This window comes from Puma concolor, chromosome A2, assembly GCF_028749965.1.
Source record: "Puma concolor isolate L17-30 chromosome A2, mPumCon1.1.hap2, whole genome shotgun sequence".
NCBI lineage: Eukaryota > Metazoa > Chordata > Mammalia > Carnivora > Felidae > Puma > Puma concolor.
This window is the reverse complement of record NC_141668.1, coordinates 168,072,182-168,097,064: the sequence shown is the minus strand read 5'-3', so window position 1 is coordinate 168,097,064 and position 24,883 is coordinate 168,072,182. Positions and strand designations below refer to the sequence as shown.

Genomic DNA, 24,883 nt, shown 5'->3' with positions numbered 1-24,883 from the left:
GAACGCTCTACACCCCACCGTGTGAGCCCGTGTGCCAGGCCGTTTCTTACCGGTCTGTGACAGTGCCTTTGGCTGCGGGGCCTGCAACACTGCCGGGCGAAGCACACTCCGCTGTTGCTCCTTGGGTTTCTGGCTCGGCAGACCTGAGAACAGAGGATGGCTTGCCCGGGGCCCTTGGTCTTCATGGGCAGAAACGCACACCCCTGCAATGGCTCTCAGGGGGCTTTACAGAAATTAAGCCGGTGAGTACAGTAATGTTACGGGGGAAGCACGGGACAGCTGTCCTCAAGTGCTGGGCTAAAGGGCCAAGCAGAGATGGTGAAGTAGAGCGGAGAGCCGCAGACAGGCCCCCAGGGTTTAGGACTCTGCTCAGCTCACATAAAAATACCCTTGCACCTGCTTTTCAAAATGCCACACTGAGAAAACCCTTCTGCCAAACACAAATTGGGCAGGAGCCACAAGAGAATGCTTCCAATTCCGCACCACTGCCAGGCCCTGTTCCCCAGCAGCAGGCCACTGGCTCGCGGCCACTCTGCTGATTGGGGTGACTCTGTGGCACTCTGGGGCTGGGACGCTCTGGAGACACAGCCTGAACCGACAGAGCAAACGCGGGCCGCAGAGCCTCAACGTCCCACACCGAGCCAAGTCCACTCCCTCACCACCCACCCCCCTCAGGGTGGCAGAGGGCTGCCAGGTGGGAGAATCTCTCCTGATCTGATGGGCTCTTTAGAGTGACTTGTCAATGCTCATGCACCAGGGAACTGAGGAGACCTGGAGCGCGGGCTGAGCCTGGAGCACACCAGCTGGGCTGCCTCAGGCAGCCACGCAAACAGAGGCTGCACAGAGGTGGGAAGGGTGTGAGAAAGGCCCTCTACTGTCTTCAAAGGCGGGCACCTACCTGCGCTGGGTGCCTGGCCGTGGATCAGCGTTGGTGGCTTCAACCGGAACCCACTGCTCTTTTCCTCTACAAGCACAAGACAAAAGGTAAAAAGCAGGACTGCTTAGGGGTTGGGGATGGCAGCGAAGCTGAGACGGTCAAGGGCAGGGGAAGACCGTGGTCTGGGCTTCAGTGGCCATGAGCCTGGAGAACCCGGGAAATGTTTCCAAACTAAAACAGAAACGCAGAAGCCTGGTCCAACCACCAAGGTCATAAGGCAGCAGCTTGGACAAGGAGGAGGCAGGGGGTCGCAGGAGTGCTGACTCCAGGTCGCGTGCTGCCAATGAAAGACCGGGGGCTGTTGAAGGTGCGAGACAAAAGTGACAGTGCGTGCACAGCTGGTCCATGCCTGGGCCACCTCACCCGGCAGCTTGCCAGGAGCTGTGCTGGGCTCACAGGCCCTGGAGAATGTCAGGGAGTCACCCAATCAGGGTCTCTAGGACCGGTCTCCCTTTCTTCGACCCGTCTCTCTGTCTTGTCAGAGAATGCCTGTGTAATCAGGAGAAGCCTCTGCACCACCAGCAGATGTCTGGGAAATGAGACACGTTTTCTGTGGTGAAAGATCAAAGGTGGCAGACAGCAGGCTCGCTCTCTTTCCAGATGTGTCTGGAGAACTTCACCTCGTCGCTTCCTGAGAACACTGGAAGGCCCAAGAGAAGGAAGGGGAAGGAAGCAGGGCGACGGCTCAAAGCCTGATTTCAGCTGGGCCACTGGTCCATACAAATCCCTTAATCTGTGCGTGCTGTGGACTTGGCCTATCTCCTAAGGGGTGGGGAGGGGGGACGGTCTGATGTGCTTGACAGGAAGGATCAGCATGAAGGTCTGTCCCTGGGGCAGCACAGGGATGACAGCATTCGGGGCTACCGGAGGCAGCCTTGCTTTTGTGCTAAGGTCCAACTCATCAGAAGAAACCCTTGTCAAGTTGCAGGGAACGAGATCAGTACACAAAAATCAGTGAATCTATGCGCTAGCAACAAATAACCCAAAAACAAAGTTGAAGAAACAATTCCATTTACAATAGCAGCAAAGAGAATAATACGTGGGAATAAATTTAACAAATGAAAACTACAAAACATCATTGGAAGAAAGTAAAGACAAACAAATGGAAAGAGGTCTTAGAAGGTCACATAGTGTGTGATTCTATTTATATGAATCGTCCAGAACTGGCAAATCCATGGAGACAGAAAGTGGATTCTTGGTTGCCAGGGGCTGGGGGAGGGGGTGATGAGTGACTGCTGATGGGGTCGGGGTTTCTTTTCGGGGTGATGGAATGACCTAAAATTAATTTAATTATGGCGATGGCTGCTTAACTCTGTGGATACACTAAAAACCAACCAACTCTACACTAGAACACCAAAAATGCCTTACCAGAGCAAACTTTTAGGCATAAGACAAAGTCAAATCAGAATTCTGAACGGAGCAGGAAAGCCTTCTTTCTGCTGTCTGCACATGGGTGAGCCAAACTGCTCTCCTTGGGCAAAAACAGGATTAAAAAACTCTCGCTGCTAGCTGGTATGAAGGAGTTGAGTCCGCCAGGCTTCCAAGAGCCTGTGTTAGTGGAGCTGGGGTCACTCCCGTAAGAGAGAGGTCATAAAAACCACCCTCCCGAGATTCAGACACCCCAGATGCGGGGGAAGACAAGCTGCCAGATGTTTCTTTTTAGAAGGGAAATACTCAAACACATTCCCAAAGCTCAGTATCATTCATAAGACGACTGGCAATTTACAAACATTAAGGAAAAACTAAGACGAAGTTCACAATTGAGGTAATTCTTAAAAGCCCTTATAGCTGGCTTTGAAATGCTTCCACTGTGGCCCCCGATCAATCTCTACCTCTCTGCTCTGTGTAGAGCAACGGTGGCAGCATGCAACCCTTGCCGCTGGCGGAGGACGACCAGCGGGGGCACAGGTGCGGACGATCGCCATCACCTAGCATCGCGGCACCAGGCCTTGCACCCGGCCCACCTAGCAGACTCCCAAGAAATCACACTGAATGCTGCAGCGAGCGGACGACACACAGGCAAAGCAAGCCACGCCTGTAATGGCAACCAAGGACTGGGGACAGAAGGAGCCCAAGGCAGCAGGGAGGTGTGCTCACAGGGAGGGGCTCACGGGCCCCATCTCCACCAAAACAGACGTGCTCTCTGTTCGTGGCTTCAAGAAACTCCCTTTTCCTGCGACATGGTCAGGGCACAATGAAGAGGTGTGGCCTGTCTGAGGAGCCAGGGCCCTGGCACACGTGGCAGGGTCACTGGCGTCCAAGAGCGACCGCACTGGGGGCACACTCGTGCCCCTCTGTGAGCTCACTGGGCGGATAGGTTGCTCCCTCTGAAGCAGTCTCTGCCCTCCTCCAATCACATTTAAAGCAAGCAGGCCTCTTTGCGGGTGCTTTCCGCCCTGCCTCGGGAAGACCCCAAGTGACAGGTGAGGGAAGCAACACTCACCCCTGAGGGAACTTGAACTTGGTGTGTGCCAGAGGAACAGGCAGCCTGGTGGGGGCCGGGCAGGGGCAGGTGGGAGGGTGCTTGGCACGTGCAGGGTATAAGAACGTGCACTGCAGGTGAAGGCAGCAGGTCTCTTACTGTCAGAAAGAGGGAGGCGCATCTGGCTGGCTCAGTCAGGCTGAGCGTCTGATGTTGGTTTCGGCTCAGGTGATGACGATCTCACGGTTTGTGGATTTGAACCCCACATCGGGCTCCACATTGTCAGTGTGGAGCCTGCTTGGGATTCTCTCTCTCCCTCTGTCTCTGACCCTCCCCAGCTCATGCTTCTCTCTCAAAATAAATACATAAACTTAGAGGAAAAAAAAGAAAGAAAGAAAGAGGGAGAAATTCAAAGCAAGGAAGTTCAGATGAACCCTGTTGGTGCTGGACTGGAAGTACACGTGAGCCTGGGGCTACCCACACACGCGGACAGATACAAAGAAACGTGTGTACGGGTACACACGCGTGTGCATGCAAGTACAGGTACGTGTCCCCGTCTCTGGGCACCGAGGAGGCCCAGGCGCAGTGACAGTCCAGGGGCGGTGAGCTTGCTGAGACCCAGATTTTGGTTTCTGGAGACCACGCTCCCTCCACTAAGGGCCCCTCTGAGAAAAACAGCCATGATGACGGGCCTGGAGCCTCTCTCGTTAGGACAGAAAGAAAGCACTTAAAAGAATAACGTGTCGTGGCAAAATGACACAGGAACCCGTGTGATGCGACTCCCGCTGGCCAAATCTGGGATGGTTAAATTCTGCACTAAGAATGACAGGCTGTAACTGGCTGCCTAAAACAGGAATCCACGCGCCCACCTTGAGGTACAGGATCACAAAGGACTAAGCGGACAGAAGGGAAAGCCCTCTCCCACAGGAGAGCACCACCTGAACGTACCAGCAACAACGAAGGCAGAAAATCCCGCCGTGATCGGTCATCAGAGGAATGACTAACCCGAGCAAGGGAACACGAGTGGATGCTGATGCTGGAGGGGAAAAGTGGCGGGGGGGGGGGGGCTTCCCCAGGGTCTCAGAGCATCTCTCTGGAAAAAAGGGGGTGACCTCACAGAGCAGAAACGGACAGAACCCACTGTGACCAAGAGGGCAAAATCAGCCCCACTGGTAGCAGGGCTGGGGCGCCGGGCAGAACACAGCTTCGCTCCTGTGCTATTCTAGCCCCAGACGCACCACCTGGGTGGGATCGCCAGGAATCCCTGGGCGAACCCAGACAGAAAAAACTCCTCCAAAATAATGGGCTTGTCGTCTTCTCGGCCATAAAAGTCAAGGGAAGAATGAGGCAGTATTCCAGATGGAAAGAGAGAGACGTGGTGCATGATCTCTGGATTTGGTCCCTCTGCTATGAAGGACATCACTGGGGCGACTGGGGAAAATCAAATGCGCAAAGGGATATAGAAGTGCTTTATAAAATTCTTCCCTAAGTTTAAAATCTGCACCCGCCCCCCCCCCCCCCCCCCGATTAAAGCTAAAAACCAAAAGAAAGGCAGGCAGGCAAGGTCAGAGGAGGCCTGCTCTGTGGGACCGATGTCCAAGTCTGATATGACTCCACCCTGCGTCAGGTAGCAGGAAGCGAAGCTGTGTCAGGGAACCCCCTTTTCTCAGAGTGGCCCTGCCGTCGATGCTGCAGAATGAAGGTTTTGTGGGGGGAAAGAAGAGAGCGAGGCCATCACTCACAGACCTCACGAGGGGCTGTGAGATTTGTGATGGAAATCGCCAGCTCCACGCGATCTAGACACTCGGCTTCGGGGACTGACAGCCTGGCCCAGAGGAGGCTCACCGCGGCTAACGTCGCCCCTACCATTCACAGCGTTCTTGCTAAGCGAGCACTCCAGGCATTCCCAAGGACGCTTAGAAACCAAACTCCTCTTTAGGACCTGGTGAGAGGGTCAGCTCCAAACAGTCTGCTTTTCGAACCAAAATGAGTTCAATTGTGTGAAACGGGGCTATCGAATCGATCCCGTAAGTTATAAAAACACTGCCCTCATGCCAGAGTAGGACTTCTCTTGCAATGCTTTTGAAGTCGGCAATGAATTTATATAAGGCAGGTTGGGTTACAGAATTCGGGTGGTTGAACTTGCTCATTAAATCTTTTATGAGGAATTTCAGCCACGTGGGAGAAACGTTCAGGAAATCCTGGAGTTGGGTCTCCAGTGAGAGACCAAAAAAGGAAGGCTCTCTCAGTCTTCGGGGGGAGGCAAGCTCTTGCCCTCAAGGTTTAAAGCTGTGACTGAGTACGCTTCCATATCCATCTGAACATGTCTAAGTCACACTGATTATCAGTGTGAGGGTCTGATGCACAGAAAAGGGGTCTGGAAAATTCCATCGGCCTCACAGCAGTTACCGTGGGGTGGGGAAGGGAGCGGGGCAGCCAGATTCTTTCACTCTGTGTATTTCCCGTTTGCCTTAAAAAAATGATATGAGTTATTACTTGTGCAAAAACCTTGTAAAACGAGCAGTACGCTGATCTACAGCTGCTTTTTGTTTTTGCAAGAACAAAACAAAAACAAAAAAACAAAAAACAACAAAACTTTAAAGACTCCTTGGGACCAGGCCCTCCTTGCAGAGGCAAAAAAACTAAGGGCTTATGAAGCTTGCCTCACACTGGATTCCAAATCCACAAGCTGAAGATTTGGGAAAACATTTAAGAACTGAAAAAGAATCCGTTTTTCAAATTGCCCATTCCTGTTTAAGATCTTATTTTACAATATCAACTGCTTTTCATCCCAGGAAAACCCCTAGCGACGGGCAGTAAAACGCAAAGGGACACGAGGGCTCACCTGGTTCTGAGTCAGAATTGCCTGCAGATGGCTCGCAGAAGGTTGATGGCATAAAAACATTGTTTTTTGATACTGTCGACAAGGAGGTGCGGGCAGGGAAGGGAACAAGAGGAAAAACAATGTGAGTAGGCGGAGAACACACGAACCGGGTCACCTCTCCCACCTGAAGGGTCGATCTCCAAGCCCCACTCTAGGAGGCTCAACATTGTGAACCAGGCCGTTAGATGCTGTGGTCCACTGTGGCTGCCTGTCTCGTCCTCATGCCCCTGGCTTTTCCTTGGCACCCTGGGCCCCTAAGTGGGCAGCCAGGAGGGAAGCAGAATGAACTGGATGTTCCCAGCCTCAGTCCCTGCTCCTTGTCACCTGCCAGGGCTCGCTGGCTGGCTGCACCCCTACTCCCCTCACCTGTTTAGGATCTTACTTTACACTTATCAACTGCTGCCTGGGGTGTGGGCCGGGCAGTAATGCAATGGCCCTCGGAGCTGAAGAACTATCTGGGTGGACGGACACAGCTACAGAATCAGAGCGCAGGGCACCGACAACGCCTTCCAAGTTACTGGCTCTGCTCGTGTCTCTCCACCCGCGGTGACTGAGAGCTATTTCCTATGCCACTGTGCCAGAGCAGAGGGCGAGATATTTGGCTGTCCTTTGTCCCTGCAGCCTAGGGCCACAGCACAAACCACTTCTCTGTTGCACCTTTTGCCACAGAGCGTGGCTCAGCAGTGCACGGTGAACGCCAAGGAATGCGATCCGTTGCCAGGAAGCAGAAGCTCCCTGTCTCACAGGAGCACCGGGCAACGAGGGAGATGAGGAGGTCTATGGAAGCCTGGATAGGTTCCTCAAGGCCTGCTTATCAGCAAGTGACAGTGCATCCATTCAGGGGCCTGGAGCACTCATGAGAAAGGGTGTGGCAAAGTCCACAATACGTGTGTTAAGGGAAACAGGAAGGAAATCCAGTGTGTTTCAGGGGAGGATCTTGAAAGGACGCTCGCTTTCTACACTGCACCTTCCTGTAACGTCTACATTACTCCTGTAAGCACAAATGACCTTCCAGGGTGTGCTTTTTCTCTTAGAGTGACATCATTAAGGTTCACAGTTACACAAACCTCCCAAGAATGGATGCCAAGATAGGTAACCGGAGATCCTCTCTAAATACATACGCATCTCTGAGCCTGCACTTGGGCGCCAAGACTGAGAACACGGACGACGCCAGGGGGACCAAGTCAAGATGGGGAGGGGAAGGGGCAAGCCCTGAGGCTATGTTTGCCCTTGAATCTGCAGGGCTGTCCCCAGGCTCAGAGAACCTCTCACCAAGTAGCCCCGGCATCTCTCTCTACTCTGGGCAACGCCCTCTTTCCTGCATCGGTCTCCATACAAGCCCTCGGGCCCAGCCACTTCCGCAGGGTCCTAGCCTGGCCCACCCTTCAAGGTCCCACCAAGCCCTCCTCCTTTGGGGGCTCATGGCATTCCATCACCAAAGTGTCTTCCGGGGCCACTTGGTTCGTTATGTACCGTGTGTGTGTGTCTGGGCTTCTGGACCAGACTGCCAAGCTCTAGGCACGTGCCTGAAGGGTCAGGAGGACGCACTACTTTTCGCTTCCTGTGCCTGCAGTCTACAGACACAGTCACACACCCGAGCAGGAGGACATGTACTTAATGGCCACAGCTCCCAACAGGACTGACCATCCTTTCCCTCTCTTTTAGAGGGACTACTTCGTGCATTTTCCTTTAGTCGGCTAGGTCACAAGCCTCTGTAAGTGGCATGGGTTCTCGAGTGGGGAGCACTTGAGCCTCATCCCTGGCAGACGCTGAGCCTCAGGTGGATTCTAAGTGGATCTGGGCCGAGCAGGAGACATCAGAGGGGAGCACGGACGCTTTCACCGCTTGGGAACGGTCTGCAACGGTTACCTGACTGTGATGGTGGGAACTGGGTTAAAGAGGACGTTCTTTCTCGCTTGACAGGAGGGCAGTAGTTTCCATCTTCTCGGTCGGAATCTACAGAAAATGAGGAGGAGGAGGAAGAGGAGGAGAAAGTCAGGTTGCTTTCACTTTCACAACCAAAGAGGATGAGCCGTTTTACAGATTTCCTCACCTTCTCCACCTTCGGGGCTGGCGCCTCCGGCTGGCCTCTGAAACGAGAGCACACGGCAGGGCGGTGAGAGAGGGCCAGGTTGCCCCGCACCCGGCAGCGTGGGAGTTCTTCAGTGAGTGCGCCCTGAAACGCGGCCCTGGGGGCCAGCTCCCTGAGCTCAGGCACCCAAGTCACGGATAGACTTTCAACCTAACATTAGGCTCAAAAATCCCCCCAAGAACCTTCTGCGTCTGCCTTTCCAGGCCATGGGGCCAAGGAGTCCATGGGCTGAGAACATGTTTACTGCACAAAGACTGGTGTCTTTGTCTCTCCACAGGTCACAGCTAACTACGTGCCACACCTCCCCCCCCCCCCCCCCCCCCCCCAGTCAAGCACAGTGAAACGGTGCCTGGCTGGAATTCACTTTGCCAAGAGCTGGCAAGTGACTCGCTCCACTCTGGAGGGCAGCCAGACTGGGTAAAATGGTCACCTAACACCGGATCGTAGCAGCCTCCATTCCCTGCCCTGGCTTGTTGCACAGTGCAGAATGCTGCTTCAAGGTACGTTATTATTTCCAGAAGATACAGAACTGTGATGCCTGGGACCTAAGTCTGATGCAGAGTGTTCAGAACAACTCAGCAGACCACACAACCTTCCAAAAAATCACCAGCGAGGTCAGAAGGTGGCCGAAGAATTTCCTCCTTAACAACGTTTAGTTTTAGAATGTTCACAACTAGCCATCCAGAAGCCTTAGGATGAGGCCCCGTTCCCAACCCCCAGATAATACCCAACCCCTAGGAGACAGCCCTTCTCAGAGACGTTGTGACTCTTCCGAAAGAAGCAGCCAGAAGCAAACACTGACGAGTGCATATCAGTCCTCCCGGGGCACTGAACGTGGGAGTGAGCAGAGGAGCCAATTTTCTTATTTTCAGAAAAGCCCCTAGGGGTCAAGGTTAGCCAAAGGAGGACCACCTGCCTGGAGGAGCTGTTAGGGATTAGATGAGGCGCGCCTGGGAAAGTGCTCTGTGAGCCCAGGGCGGGGTGGAGACAGATGCAGTAACTGCCCTAAAAGCGTAAATAACGGGCCGTGAGCACCGGCTGGAGCCCTGGGCGCCACTTTCCCCATAAAGGGCCACAAAGGACTTTCAGCATCTTGGGCCACGTGTATATTCCACCATCTTAGCTTGTAGACAGAGGCCCGGAGTTTGTAGACCCTGTCCTAAGGGACAAGGAGAGAAAAGGATCCCAGCCTGCACGCTCTCCTGTGTGAGCTGACAACGTGGGCTGGAGTCAGAAACACAAGCTGTTCTAAGAGCCCGCTGCAAGCCTCTGTGAAGGGGCGAGGACGGCTGCTGTCCCCACATCCGCAAAGGCTGATCCGGGGGCGCAGGGGAGGCCATCCAGCAGAGTGCTTAGTAAATGAACCCCTCATAACACAACAGGGGCTCGACAGTCCGCGGGGCAGCTGTGAGCACACCACTGGGTCCCAAACGAAATCAAACACGGGAGGAGTCGGGCAGGCGGGCTCCAGATGGGCACACACCGGCGGCAGGAACCTCAAGGGGCTCGACCCCTCTGGAAGGCCTGCAGTACTTTCTCCCAGCTCTGGCACTTCCTAAAGGTACACCTTGGGCAAACTGTTTCACTTGCCCAGGCTCGTTTCCTTGCTTGGGAAATGGGGGCGCCGGCACCGGCGCCTCAGGGAGATTGACGGGGTCAGTGGGATAAGCAGGTGGGGCAGCACTCAGCCCGACCCAACACCCGGCCAAGGTGGGGCTCTCCCAGCCGGCTCACTTCCGCTGGATGTTATGCCCTTGTGTGACAAGGGTCCAGACGTGAAGTCACGTCCTGGGGCAGCCAGATGAGGAGTCAGGGATGGGGACGGGGCCAGGGGTGTTAAGAAAATGGCCCCAAGCCCAGGACTAAGCACTGGGGTGGCATCTGACAACACAGAGCCATGACACTGGCACAACAGACCTTTTCTCCCAGGACCATCCCTTTCCTTGGGTGACATCACTGAGGTGCAGACCCAGGTACCTCCTTCCTGTTCCTTCACAGCGGCCGGCCCACCCCCAGGTCTGGTCCCATGGCTCCTGGTGCTTCGCTCCTCTCACTAAGCATTCTGGCTGTACCAACCCCACACGTGGCAGCCTCTCAGATCCCGCGGGATCTGTCACTTCCGCAGAGCGACTTCTGGGATCGGGAAACGGCCCCACCTCTGGTCCTGCTCTCTTGTCCCTGGCTCCTCACCTGACAACCCCCTCACACCCACCCCTGTCCTCTGGCCTCGTTGTCCCCTGCAGTCCTCTGCCTCTCACGCTGATTGTGCAATCTGTGTCACGGCCTCCACCGGCTTGAGTCCCAGGAGGGCGCTGGCACGCAGCACACAGTGGGACCTCGCCTGGCATTTGTTCAGTGAAGGGACACAAATCTCAGGTGCTCTGAGGGCCTCAGAGAAGCTGCTAAGGCATGTGTCCCTGCATTCCATGCAGAAGAGTGGCCCCTAGCCTGGTCAGCAGTCCAGAGAGCTTGTCACGTCCCAGCTTCCTGTTTCCTCAGCTGCTGAAAAGGGTGTTCCTCCACCAGCTCAATGCCAAGAGGCCTGTGCACCTAACGTCCCTCTGCCCTGCAAGCTATCTTATCTCATTTCCCCATGTGCAGATTTCCAGAAATCTACACATTTCCGATTTCTTTCCACTGTGCTTGCAAACGACTGTGCGATTTCAGTCATCTCCAGCTTACTGACACTTGTTTCGTGGCCCCACAAGCAATCTGTCTGGAGAGTGTCCCGGTTACTCTGCAGCACAGCACCGTCTGGAATGTTCTCTGGGACAGGTGGCCTGCCAGGCCAGCGGGGTTGAGTGCTGTCTGAGCCCTCCCGGAGCCCTGCAGACTACTCCACTGGGGTGCTGGGCTCTCCGACGCTACGACGGTATCTGAATTCTCCCTTCAGTTCTGTCAATTTTTGCTTCACGTGTTTTGGGGTTCTTAATTGACACCGAACTTTCTTACCTATGCCAACAACACCCCAAGTGTCTCAGGAATCGGGAGTCTCCTTAAGAATGTGATGGGTGCCAGGAACCCCCCAGAAGTGTGCCCAGACCAAGAGCTGAGGCCTCTGGGGCCCCGTCTGTCCATGCCCTACGACCCCTCCTTGCTGTCACGCTTCAGACTCCCAGTCTCCTTCCTGTTTTCTCAATCTGCCAACACTGTTCCCACCTCAGGGTTCCTTCTGTGTGTGCTGCCCCCAAGGCCTGGGACGAGTTTCCTGCAGCTCCGCTCAGCATGGCCTCCTCCAGGGGGAACCCTCCTCCGGGGGAAGCCGAGCTCGCTCACTATCCCGCCACACAGCGAGCGGAAGCTGCTCCTCTCCACCCCACCCACAGCCTCTCGCGCCTCTGCCGTTTGTGTACCAGCTGGAAAGGATCTAACGTGTCCGTCTGGCTGTTCTGCCCACAGCTCAGCACAGAACACCCGGGACGCTGCGCACAAAAGATGCTCGGCATGCACTCGTTGCGTAAATGGAGCCCGAGTTGGTCGCAGCCCCTTCGGTGACCTGGAGAAGAGAGGGTGCCTGGCCAGACAAGATTCAGATACGTCTAGTCCCTTAAGCCCCAGGAGACCCTCAAACCCACACCTCAAATCTCTTCTAAGAGGCACGTGACTGGTGTCTTGGTCCTGGAAAAGCTGAGAGGCCAAGGCCAGGGGAGGACAACACAGGAGATTCCCCCACCAGGAAGAACCTTCCAGAAGCTGCTGGAACCTCCTGTGGGGTCTGAACTAGCCAACTCAGAAGCAGTAAGGAAACTGATGCCAGCAACTCTCCTCAACAGGAACTAGCACAAAGAAACAAGACAATGTACAAGGAACTAATTTCTGCCTGCCTTGGGATATGTCAACTCTTCCAGAAATCCTCAACTCTTCCAGCTGCCCACGTGAGCCTGATGTCTGTCCCCACCCCCCAACTGCACTGAAGGTCTGAGCTTGCTGTCTGGCTGTCTCGTGCTGTCTTCTCCCCAAACGGAAAGGCCTGGAGCAAAGCAACTCCCTCTCAAGCCAACCCCGGCCCCAAACAAGGCCAACGCAGTCTCCACGCACACTTTTTGCCAACACAGCAGCCTGGTAGTCAGGGGCCACCCCTCACCCCAACCAAGGGAGAGGCCAATCAGGGTCAGCTGAGAACAATGCCCGGGGCACAAACAGCTACAGCTCCTCGGACCCCGGAAGTGTGCATCCAAAGCTCAGGAGCCACAGCCATGGGGACTCGAAGAACAGGCTTCCAGGATTCCTCTGTGGGGAGGAGCCAGGGCAGAAGCAGGTGTGAAGGCCCCATTTCCTCCTCTGCCTCCTCCCACACTAGAATCCACCTCTTTGAGGATCAGGGTTTCGGGAGGATACCTAGAGGACACTGGGGTCAGCACCCATCTGGGACGCCATGACGAACATATCCCAGATCAACACTTACATAAGGAGGCAGGAAAGAAAGAAGCCCAAAGAGAATCCTTCAATTCGCTTCCCCGGTGTCACGGAGTGTGAACGAGTGGAGTGGGCTTACAGAAGATGAAAAGCCCCCACGGTGGCGGCTGCTGTGGACGGGTGGAAAGAATCACAGGGGCGGCAGCTCTCTCCCCTCAGAGCCACGGGAACCTCGGGGGGAGCCGCTCATTCTGTGAGGTGTGCATGTCCCTCTTGCCAAGGACAAAATAGATGGTAACGTCTAACTCGGAACAGGACCCTGGACTGCAGATGTGGGAAGCTTCAGTTCTTTGTAAAGGATGAAACGGTGAAAATTTATGATCATTATGCTTATCCAGGATCCCCCACCCCCACCCCAGCCCTGAGAAAACATGGCTCTCATGAGGCTGCTTGGTGTGGCCTCAAGAAGGACAAAGGTGCTAGGCCAATCCAAGGGGAAGGAAAGGAGCTGGCCACTGTGTCTCCAAAGCTGACACACAGGGAGAGTAAGCAGGAGTGAACAGCACTGCCTTCCTGACTTCCCAGAAAACGAGACCATGCCAGACACCATTTGGCTTGCCTGGGCCTCAGCGACTCCAGTATGGACTGAACCGTTAGAAAGCTTGCCTGGCTGTGGCTACAGGGAAATGGATGCCTGGGCTGAAAAATCAATCAAGGGAGGGGACTCCTGACATGTCCTTGTCTTCAAAGGCACTATGGGCTGATTCAATGCTGTTTATTCTGCAACTGGGTGACCAGCTCAGAACTTCTTACTAAAAAGGTAGATACTGAAGAAAAAAAATCATGGCCTCCGAAGGTCTGAATGTTGGGCGGGGGTTGTGAAATGAGGGTCCAAATCCCATGCAGAACCTAGAAGAGGAGGGAAGCTGTCCAGCCAGGGGTCTGGTTCCAGGACCTAAGCTTCCTGGTGGGTCTAATAAACACACTTCGGGCTCAGCAGGGCCTTGGCTCTGAGCATCAGTCCAGGAGACTTAAGCCAGACTCAGAGTAAGCACAAAGAGCTGCCTGCTTTCTCCGGATCAGAGAACTTAATTTGGATGTGGTCTGGTCTTCTCCAAGCTGTCTTCTGAGAGCCAGGAAGTCTGATATATAGAGGCTTGTTCCCGGTACTGAGTCTTAGATGGCCAGAGTCCGGGGAGACTGAAAGATGAGCGGGCCCTCTCTAAGCAACAATTCAGCGAGCCGCTATTTATTATAAAGAACTTTCGGCTTTACATTTCCTCAAGGGATCATGCAATAAAGAACTGACTAAACGTGATGGACGAGATTGGCTGGGTCAGGGTGGGTGGTTTCCTGAATTCCAGTGTGGTACAGGGCAAGATCCAAATCTGTTCGGATGTGAGAGCAACTGGTCCTAGCTAACCAAAGGAACATCTCAACCTGAGAAGAAACTGGGATCAGGTTCCATCTGCTTTCGTTTATGCCCTAAGTGACCTAGAAAAAGTTTACTCTGCTTTGAACATGCCCAATCACTAGAGAAAGCCAGTTAATGGGAGCCACTGGCAACAGGCCAGTTTTCTCTGCTGAGAACCCAAAGGAGTAAGTCCTGGTTGGCTCAGAGCTATCACCAAATGATGTGAAGGTGGCACTGACGGACTTCTGATGGGACCAGGGACTCCCACAGTCACAAATGCTAAAACCAAACAGCACGTGTGTGTGTCATGTGCACGGCCATTGCTGCTATGCCGGTATGTTCATCGACTGCTCCCCCCGGTCCTGACTTCCTCCCACGGTGACCCACAACTCGGCTTGAGGTTTCCCACTGTTAACACTTGACCTTGCATGGCCAGGCTGGGGATGGTTTGAATTTTGGGGGATTAGAGCCTCTGACCCAAAGTCCACAAGAATCGAGAAGTCCAGTCCCATCGGCCAGGCTACAGAAATCCCCATCTGGCCCGGCCGCAGGCAGAAGGTGAGACCCCCACCCCCCACCCCGGTCTTACCAGATGGGCATTAGATAAGGCCCACACCAGCCTGTGTGCCTCTGGAGGAACAGCTGCTGCGACTCCACCTCTGTGACCTACCCATTTGCTACTCTCAATTGAAAACCCTCAGCCTCTCGAGTGACAGGCAGCTCTGTGAGCTGTTGTGCTGTTCAAACCAGACAGCAGCAAAGGGTCCCAGAGCCTCTTGGGCAGATCCACACGGAGGTCGTCTGTTCTCAGGGAACCGAGGACACGATTTCCTGTGCCTGCGAAGGCTGAAGGCACAATAACTCAAAATACCTGCTCAGCAGAAGGTTCCAGGAGCTGCTGGGCCCCCAACCGAAAAAGTGATCATCTCCTAATTCTTGCTCTGTCAGTTCTGTGCTTGCCTGTGAACCCCTGGAACACTTTGGTGTGGGTGCCTCCCGGCTGGAATCTTTACCGGGCCCAAACCCACTTGTACACCATGAGGGACTGCCCCCGTCACTGCTGCCCGACACACAGTAAAGGCCGTTTATTCTTCTTCCACTACACACTGACTCCTCCAAAATATTCCAAGTGGCCTCCAACCTCACCTCTGCTGAATATTACTTCTTCCTGTGTGTCCCAGGGTTTGGTGGCTGTAACTGAATTTTCATCATCTCCTTAAGCACACTGGTGATGTGACACAAGGGATTGCTGAAGGTCTGGGACTGTGACACCCTGGATGGCTACCCAGTGTTTGGTGTGCACAGCAGGGTTCCTCGTTTCCTTAAGAGTCATTTCTCCCTGCCAGAATGGGGGGCTTAGGTACCCACATGGAGTTTTCAATCCTGAATGTAGGGTGATCGTTTACCTTTCCCATTTTATCAACCTCCAAACACTCAAGACATTTCTTGTTCTCGAGAGTTCACAATCTTCTCCACCTATAATCTTCAAAAGCCTTCTCAATACAAAGATAAAGGGCTCAAGGGGTTCCCTCTGGATTCAAAAGAAGAGTCTTTTCTTCTTCCTGCTTTGATTGAAGACAAGCAGTTCACAGCCTAACCACAGTCCAAACACAACCGGTCTTGCAAAGCAGTCTGCTTTAGACACCTCCTCTTCCTCTAGATCAAGGAAGCTGGGGCTACTGGTGTTTCTAAGACCCTGAACCTGAACGCCCAAATTCAGGGAGAGGAGAAAGAAAAATGGAAGGACGGAGAGGGGGTCGAATTTGATTTGGAAGGTTCTACCCCATTACTCAATCCCTCTTTTGACCCCTTATGTCTCTCTCAGGCAACAGGATTTGCTTCTTGCTAGGGGTGTATATAAATTCCCCCGTTTAGAAAGTCTCAATGAAAAAGGGGACTCAATCTTCCCTGACTTTCTGGCAGCAAGAATTAAAGGGTGCTGCAGAGATCATGATCATCTTTTCAGTTATGATCGGCTGCTTGCGGTCTAGGGTCTGACCTGAGGAGCCCAAAGGGAAAGGGGCCGGTCTGGGTTGGGACCCCCAGGCCGTGGAGTGCTGGGTGGAGGTGGACTTACCCCTGCCAGTTCTCGCGGGAAAGGAAGAAGCTGGGCTTCAGGAGTGCTGGCTGAAGCGCTAGCGGGGGCAGGAGGCTCTAGGGCATGCTCACCAGCTGACTCGGGGTGACCCGTGCCATGGTGGGGGGCCTCAGCCTCCCCCCGAGGCTCCTCTCCCGAATCCGACAAGTCTTTTTGCTCTGCAGAGGACTGGGAGCAAAAAAGACAATTTTCCTTCAATGTAAACAAAGGCTGCAACACAGGGCAAGGGGTGGGCGGGGATCGAAGGGCTAGAGACGTTCAGACTTCAGCAGCCCCTGCCTGGGAGGATGAGACAAGAAGCCTGGCACATGCTGTTGCGTTTTGCCCGACGAAACTGGCCCTCCAGAATGAAAGAATGGAAACTGAGTGCGGACTTGGCTGCTGTTTAACTTTGCAGGGAGCTTTGAGGTACGCAGGAGGCCTGGGACCCCATTTCCACAACCTGCAGCCTGGAGCTACTGTGCTTATGGGCTGTGAGCGAGGAACGACGCTCCTGGAGACCAAGATGGGGGCAGGGCCTCTACCGGAGGGGAACAGGGGCGATTATGTCCATTTGTCTCTAGGGGTTGATGACCCATCTCTGCAAGGACACTGAGGAGGGAAGTTGGCCCTCAGCACCACTTCTGTCCGTTAAAAAAAGTGGGGGAGGGGAGGCAGGCCTGGAATAGCCTACAAAACGGAGTGTACACGGTTTACAGTGCTTCTAGCACCTCTCAATTCGTTCTGCTTAAACCTGAGATAAAGGGAGTGCTTTCTCGCCTCAGTGAGTGCAGATGCGGGGTGACCAAACCAGCTGCCAGAGACACAGAGAGCTGGCTTTCTATCAGATGGGTGGGAGTTCAGCTGGAGGAGGGAGACCCTTGGCCTAGGATTTTCCCACATTCACCCCAAATACCTTGGCAAGGGTGTATTTAGAAAACAGCCAGGGTAAGAGAAAGCTGGTTCTGGAAATTTCTGTTCTTGAAGGTACAACACCCCTGGCTTCCTACGAGGTGGTTCCTGGGATTCTGGAGGGGCTCCCAGGGACCGGGAGCTCTGGGATGAACGGGAGCTCTTGAGGAATGGGTTACAAAGCCGGTGTCCTGCAACAGATGGGCTCTGGTCTCCAAATCTCCCACTTGGCATCGTTCGCAACACGGAGCCATTTCTCTCGCTCTGTGAACTGAGTGGCTACCTTGTCCTTCCACAGACCTGGCCACTCTTCTTCGGAGTGTGAAGTGACTAAAGCCTCTTTAGATAGGGCTTGGGGGCTATTCCTTAAAATGCCAGTCTGTTGGATCAAAGGAACTCTATAAAGACGACTTGAGAGAACTTTTGAACATTCTGAGGAAAGCAAAAGCAACAAAATGTGAGCTCATTCATACACTGAACAAGTCAGCAAAATCGATTCTTCCTATAAAGGGGAGAAGCACAGACACGAAAGCCTTCCTTCTCAAAGCTGTCCCTCAAACCCACTCAACACGCAGAGGTTGGCCCATGCACCAGTTGGCTGCTACTTTACGGCTGGAGATTAAACACCCGCTAAGAGAACGTTAAGCCATAAGCTCTGTGGACAATGGCCTATCTCTAATTAGAACCACTTGGGTTTTTTTTTTTTTAACTCCTGCTTTTAGAGCACGAATGTTCAAATGCTCTCATGGCACTGAACTTGAAATGACGGCTAAACTGGAGGACCAAAGAGAAACACATATGCCATTCCAGCGTTTTCTACTTGGGTCTGAGTGTTTTTGTTGGACAGGAAAAGGGAGCTCTAGAGAACCAAGACAGGGCCTGTAGTTTTTCAACATATTGGTGAAACTCTGGCATCAAGATTGTGGGAGCCTTTGACATCATCCTGAAATATACATGGCTGACAAAAACCAAAACACACACACGCGCACACAGGATAGGCTTGTTAATCAGCAGTAAGCTTTGAAACTGAGTCTAAAGATACTGTGGCAGCATTCAGTGACCCCTTCCTTCCTGCCCATCCGCATCTCTGCAACTGCTTTGTCTTTCCACCAAGCAGACGTTACCCCATCGGCCAAGTGCAACCCCCACAAAGCCTCACCCCTGCAGAGTAATACACTCGGAAGACAAAGTGTCTGAAAGAAACATCAGTCGTCACAGTCAATGAAACACACTCCTAAGGAGTTTCGAAAATCTCTTTACATCAAAAGGAAGAAAAAAACAAACGGGTCTCCATTCAAGGCAGTTAAGAAACAGAAATACGCGAAGGCAAGCCGTTCACGAGGAGCGCCCTCTTGAGGAGGCATGAGAGCATGGAAGGAAGGAAGGATGATTCCGGGCTGTCGATTGGGCTCTGGGTCTGGGTCCAACTGGATTTTCGGCGTTAGGGCTGGAGTTCAAACTGTCAACTGCTTTCTCTAACAGGGAACAATAGGGGGATCTGACAACCTGTGCTGACACTAAGAGATGCCACCACTGGCAGGCCACCGCCACCAATTTGTAGCCTGCTGTTAATGCAACTTGGACCGTGGTTAGGACTGACAGAAGACGCCACACGGCTTTGCTACTGAACAAAACCAAAAACCCCGCCTGGGCTAACAGCTTCATTTTTTTCTCTTTTTGATTTCAAATCTTTTGCCTCAGTCATGGTTCAGATAATAGTTGGGCCTGCGGAGTGTTCTCCTTGGCAGGGGGAGGGGAGACACAAGTTCTTTGAAGGGCAGCCCGCTGGGTGGTTTAGAGACAGTTTACTGAAAGGTAAGTCAGCGGTCCCACATTTGACAGTGGGACTTCCTGGTCTTTGTGGGTCAAGAAAGGGCTCCAGAAATAGTCGTAAGGGACATTTTGCTGACGATTAGGACAACATAAATACGGCCTACATATTGAAGGGTATTTCTAAAATAAGCATCACTTTCTTAGGAGTGACAATAGCACTGGGGCCATGGAGAGGGCCGCCCTATTCCCAGGAGGCACCTGCAGAAGGATTTAGGGGAGAAGCATCAGTGGGCACCACCTATAGTCGAGTGCTTCCAGCATTTAAGACAAAGATGTCTGTGCTGAGGCCAGGTGAAGCCAGGTGAAGGACATCCCGGCGTCTGCAGTCTCAGTCTTCTAACTTTTCTGAGGACTGGATATTTTCAAAATACAAAGTTGGACAGGAGAGGAGAAACCAGAACGAGAGCAGCCTGTGCGGCCCGTTCCCAGCTCTGCTTCTGCAACGTGAGAAGCAGACGGGCTGGAACCTGGGCCAGGGAGATGGGAACTGAATGAGGCTCGAACCCTCGTCTCTGTCAGAAGTGTCACGGCTGCTCCCTGCAGCGCTGCCTCGCTTCTGAGCCGTCATAAGCAGCAGAGAAAGAAAGGAAGATTCCACCTTCACCTGGCCACTACCCACCCAACAGCTCAGACAGCTGCCCTCATGGACGGTCACAGAAGGCCCTCCTTCGCAAACACGCAGAGACTTCCCGCGTCCTGCCGGGGATCTGGTCCCGCAGGCCCGGCAGAAGTGGAGGGCTGAACTCTGAGGAACCGGAGATCAGTTATTTTTAGAAGCCCATTTAGAGTTGGCTCGGAGTCAATGCTTTGATAAGAACTACATTTGCACATTTTTAACATGATGCTGAGCAGTTTCCTAGCTACTCTTCTGATTCAGCCTCACCCCAACCTGCTGGAGGTAATACGTGGAAGTCACAGCCTCCGAACCACAAGGCTGCAGGCAAGAAGCACTTCAACCGTGAAAACAGTATTGAAATGGGAGTCAGAGATTTAAAAAACATTCTAAATTTGGCCGAACAAATGCTACATTTTAGTGTTTCTTCCTGCTGGTTGTCCAAGTCTTCGGGTTGAAAGTATTAATTCCTAAATTTAAATCTGGGGTCGGCCAATTTTTTCTGTAAAGGGTCAGCTACTAAGTATTTTGGACTTTGTGGGCCATAGGTCTCTGCCCAAATTACCTCACTCTGCTGTCACAGCTGGAAAGCAGCCTCGGCTACTGGGAACAGGGTGGGCATGGCTGTGTGCCAATAAAACTTTATTCACAAAAACAGGCGGTGGTGGCAGGCCTTAGTTTGCTGACCCGTTTCAAAGTGGTTCAAAAGATCGTAAAAACATTCAAAATTCTAAAGGATCCTCGTTTTACAGAAAGCCTGAGAGAAGCAACTTTCACATCTAAAACAGAAACTGAACACATGATTTCCAAGAGTTAGCAAAAGCGCACCAGCCCCTTCTCTGTGAGTGAACCTCCAAAAGACAAATGACAGAGATACTTGTAATTAAGCTACATGTACTAGTCAAGGCCCAGGGGAGAGGAGACCCCAGAGGCTGATGTGTCTTGAAAACAGCACCTGGAAAACTGAGACAAAACAGGAAGAATGTTTCCTTGGGTGCTGTCATTGTCTCTTTAGCAAAAGAACAAACAATGGGAAAGTTTAACATGAGAGCAAGACTAGCACATGACCCCGGCTCACAAGAAGGTACCCTGCAAGGGTATGTGTGTGTGTTCGTGGCTTTAAGACAGCCACTTCTCCCTCCTGCCCCCCTGCGCGCACACACGCTGTCTTCCTGGCACCGTACTTGAACAAGGTCCAGGAAAACTTGGGCCACACAGAAGTCTGGCCTCTCTTCTCAGACCGAGGGACAGGGTCTAGGAGGAGTAGCTGGGCTGTGAGGAGTCCCAAATCGCCAGACCAGCGGTCCCGGACTTCAGGGCTGGCCACGCCGCCAGAGGACCGGGCATCTACCAGACACCTCGCCTGTGGATCACAAGTCTCCAAAAGGAGAGCTTTTGAACGGATCTGTTCTTATCAACAGGATGTAAATGGATTTGGGGCACCTGGGTGGCTCAGTCAGTTGGGCATCTGACTCTTGATTTCGGCTCAGGTCATGATCGCACAGTTTTGAGATCGAGCCCTGTGTCGTGAAACCAGCTAGGGATTCTTTCTCTGCCTCTGCCCCTCCCTCGTGTGTACTTTGCGCTCTCTCAAGAAGAAATACAAAAAAAAAAAAAGAAGAAAAGAAAATAAAGATACAAACAGATGTCAAAACACACCAAATCTAGCACTTTGGTCACTCTGAAATCTTGCAAAGGGTATTAAATTATACCTGCTGTCCTGGGGGTGAGGGGTGGGGTGGAAGGGATCAACCATTTTTTTGGCCAAGTAGAGTCCTCATATAAGCTTGGGAAGCATCACCACAGAACATCAACTACCCTGGACACAACCCCAACCTTCCACACTGATTGGTCAGGGACAGACATAAAATCAATGACTTCTGGGTAAACGGCAGCATGCGACATCAGAATGCTACCATGGCACCAATCAGGCCGTTAACGAACTGCTAGCTCATTGCTAGGAGTTAGGTAAGGTATTTCCAACATCAGTGCAACCGAGACATTTGAAATCCAAGAGCAAGAAGCAACAAATAACAAAGATGGATGGTAAGTACATAATGCAAGCCAAGTAATAGATAATTATTCTAAATGCATTTCTGCCAAGTTGGTTGGGGGCCAAAATATCTCCCTAAAATCTTTAAAGGTCCTGTCTTCCCCTTTAACCACCATTACTCTCTCTCCTTCCTTCCTCCTTCCCTCCCCCTCCCCCTCCCTTCTGCCTTTTCTCTCCTATTCTTCCTAATGTACAGAGGCATTTCTAAAATGAACCATTAAGAATTAGAAAGCAGCTTCCTACCACCGTTCATAGCGAGGCTTCTGAACCCTTTCCACACACGCCCGTCTTAACCTCTCACCAGGATAACTTAAAGCCACAGGACCTTTTCCTTTCAAGCTCAAAGTGAAGGCTTAAAAGGGAAGTACCCTTGGCCTTGTGACCTGGGAGAGACCTCTGGGAGAAAACAGATCAGAGTAATCATGTGACGAGAGAACATACCGGCCCCTTACCTTTTGTCCTTTATCCTTCTGAAACACAAAGACGGGCGGAGCAATGGCAGGTTTTTCTGCAAAAAGAAAAATTGGTTGTTTTCCCCCCAACACTATATTCATACAGTAAACAAAGCTACATTTGTTTGTAATAAGTTAAAAGCAAAAACCAAACCCGATATAAAACTAGTGACTCCAAACAACGTCAAAATCACTTAGAAAATGGTTTCTTAAAGTAGCCACGGGGGCGTGTTGTTTGTGAACATCTGACACTTAATGTTAGGGTGTGTGTACTTTTCTGGTGCATGTTATACATCAAGAAAAAGGTTGCAAGACTCTCTTAGAACAGCCACGCCAGTGATGGACAGAGAGTGGTGGGGAGGGCGGCACGCTGCAGGGTATCCAAGGCAATGCCGTTCTGCGCCATCAACCGCGGCCTTGCAGGAATGTGGCACAGAGATGTCAGACCTTTACGTGGCATCTCCTGAATTTCAAATGCTGAAGACTAGTTTAGGTTTATCTTTTTTTTTTTTTTTTTTTTTTTTTTTAAATTTATAGGCCAGCGGGGGCCGGGGGATAACCAGACTGCAACCTCTATCCACACAGCTCATGCTCTTTGGAGAGCTTACCCTGGTTGAGTCACCTGACATTCCACCTGGATCTCTAAGTGACTGCCCATTAAAATAAAAAAAGGATTTAAGGAGTTGCGAAAATTCTGAGTCCATCTTGCACAGCTGTGCAAAGGAAGACACCCTTTGAAATGTTCAGACACATGATGAGACCTATTGTTCTCGGGCAACACCATTTCTCTCTTACCCAGGGGCAGCTGAATGTACAGCCCTTTGCCACTCGTGCCTGCGTGGATGGCAGCGGGGACTGTGGGTGAGGACTATGTTCACCCGTGGGGGCAGGCCCGGATGCTGCCTGCCTCATTGCCTGGGGGTTGGGTATGGTGGCTCTGGGTGCACCCAGGGCCCTCGTCAGCATTCAAAGCCTCGAGAGCAGACAATGGATGGGAAGCGAGGGGGATCATGAATATGGGGAGCACCGCGCAGCCCTGCTGTTGTGGAGCCCTCGGTCCTGGGAAGCCAGGATAACAGAAAACCTTCACTTACACCAGCTTTACCCAGTAGGACCGCTAGGTGGGAGGGGACACAACCTCTGGTTCGAGAGCGCAGTCGTGTGGGGAGCTGGTCATAGCGGCTGGTCTAGAGAGTCAGGAGAACTTTCCTGAGAAGAAGTGGCTATGCTGAAGTCCAAAGAGAAGAGGCCAGAGGGGCTTATACAGTGACGGGGAGCCCCAGGGGCAGATGATCTCTGTGCTAAAGATTCGGGAAAGTGCTGTAAAAGGAGTTGGGTTCAGGTTCAAAGAACAGTGTGGGGAGGAGGCCATACAGACACTACTAGTCAGGAGGGAATGGCGATCACCCACGCTAAAGATGGGGAGGGGAGGAGGTGGGAGGAGGAAAAGGGACAAGACTGAGACGATCAAAAGGACACTGGCCCACTCCCATCCCCCCAAATTTTCACTCTTTGGAGAAGTAGAACAGACACTGGTCTTGACTTGGGGGCAACAGCCCACTGATGGTGGCCATTCCCTCCACTGTGCTCCACGCGGCACCTGAGTCCCTGAGTCTGATCCACTGTGACAGTCCTCACCACACACAACCCACGACGAACACGGGGGTGGATGACATGGATGAGACCAAAGTACACGGGAGGCGGCTGGGGGACAGAAGGGTCGCCTACGAAGCTTCCACGATTCCCTAAGCAGCCATGTCCCTGGCACAGGGGTTGGTGCTGCTTGACAAACCCACGTGAATGAATGATCGAATGTGCCTATGCCAGACAATAAATGCCAGCGACGGAGGGGTGGAGGGGCCCTGGGACAGCAGCAGCTTATCCACACTATTTCTACTATGGGGGTCCCCAGAGATCTTCGGGCCCTGCCCTTTACCCCACAAGCCCAGCATCCAGGGCTGCAGATCCAGGCCTGGACCTCACTTATGCCTTAGACTCCCAGCCGCCGCAAGGAGCTAAGGCACACTGGAGGGAGTTGTGAGTGTGGGCCGGCCCTGCATCCCTCCAACCCCTCCCCATTTCTTTGGGGAACCACCCCTCCCTCGTGCCTGGGTTCTAGGTCTGAGGACGTTCCTCCAGGGGACACAACATGTAAATAAGCCCAGGCCACTGACAGTGAATGAGACTTGGGTCTAGGACTTTTGTTGGAGCTGGTGAAGGGGTGCTCTGTCTCTGCTGGGACTGCAGAGCTGGTGGAAGGTAACCCTGGGGTTGCGAGCAGTGTCACGTCACCAAAAGGGACCTTGGACCGGAGTCAATCCAGTGGGAAGCAGAGCTGGAGATGGAGGAGGAAACTGAATCCTGGAGAAACTGGTGGAAGCCGTGGGTCCAGCCCAGCCCAGAGCTAACCTCACCTCCACTGGACTTTTCAGTTAAGCCAACAAATGCTGATTTTTGCTTAAGCCGGTCTGAACTTAGTTTCTGTCCCTTTCTCTGACAGCCTCCAGCCTGAGAGGAAAGGCGTAGCCACCGCAGACTTAACTAAACACACACACTACTCTGTACAAGAAACCTTGCACGGCCTCTCGGTGAAGCACAGATTCTCTTTCTTTCTCTCTCTCTCTCAGGACATATGACCACCAGATACACTAAGTATTTATGGGTTATGCTCTATCTCCCCTACTAAGACATCAACTCCATGAGACCGGAGACCGCCTCGTTCCCCTTGCTGACTCGTGGTCTGAGATCAATACTTGGCATCAACAAATACTGGATGGAGGGAGAAGTAAAGGTAAGGGGGTGCTGGAGAAAATGGATGGAAGGCCACTGAGGAAGGAC

The 24,883-nt window shown here is 52.7% G+C and overlaps 1 protein-coding gene across 9 annotated transcripts in view; it reads right to left on the bottom strand.

Annotated features, from left to right (window-relative positions):
- The window catches only part of RANBP3 (RAN binding protein 3), a 54,854-nt gene that overhangs the window by 13,047 nt on the left and 16,924 nt on the right, over window positions 1–24,883 (bottom strand). For 2 of the 9 annotated variants that reach the window (XM_086699340.1, XM_086699341.1), the window contains exons 2-8: window positions 22,046–22,101; window positions 16,183–16,371; window positions 8,297–8,333; window positions 8,113–8,199; window positions 6,205–6,276; window positions 899–964; window positions 51–143 (exon numbers count right to left, since the gene is read on the bottom strand). In XM_086699340.1, coding sequence (XP_086555466.1) covers window positions 51–143; window positions 899–964; window positions 6,205–6,276; window positions 8,113–8,199; window positions 8,297–8,333; window positions 16,183–16,371; window positions 22,046–22,101 — 600 coding nt within the window. Of the gene's footprint in view, window positions 1–50; window positions 144–898; window positions 965–6,204; window positions 6,277–8,112; window positions 8,200–8,296; window positions 8,334–15,511; window positions 15,671–16,182; window positions 16,372–22,045; window positions 22,102–24,883 lie in introns of those variants that run through there. The other 7 variants (XM_086699342.1, XM_086699343.1, XM_086699348.1 and 4 more) reach the window with 5 other exon arrangements.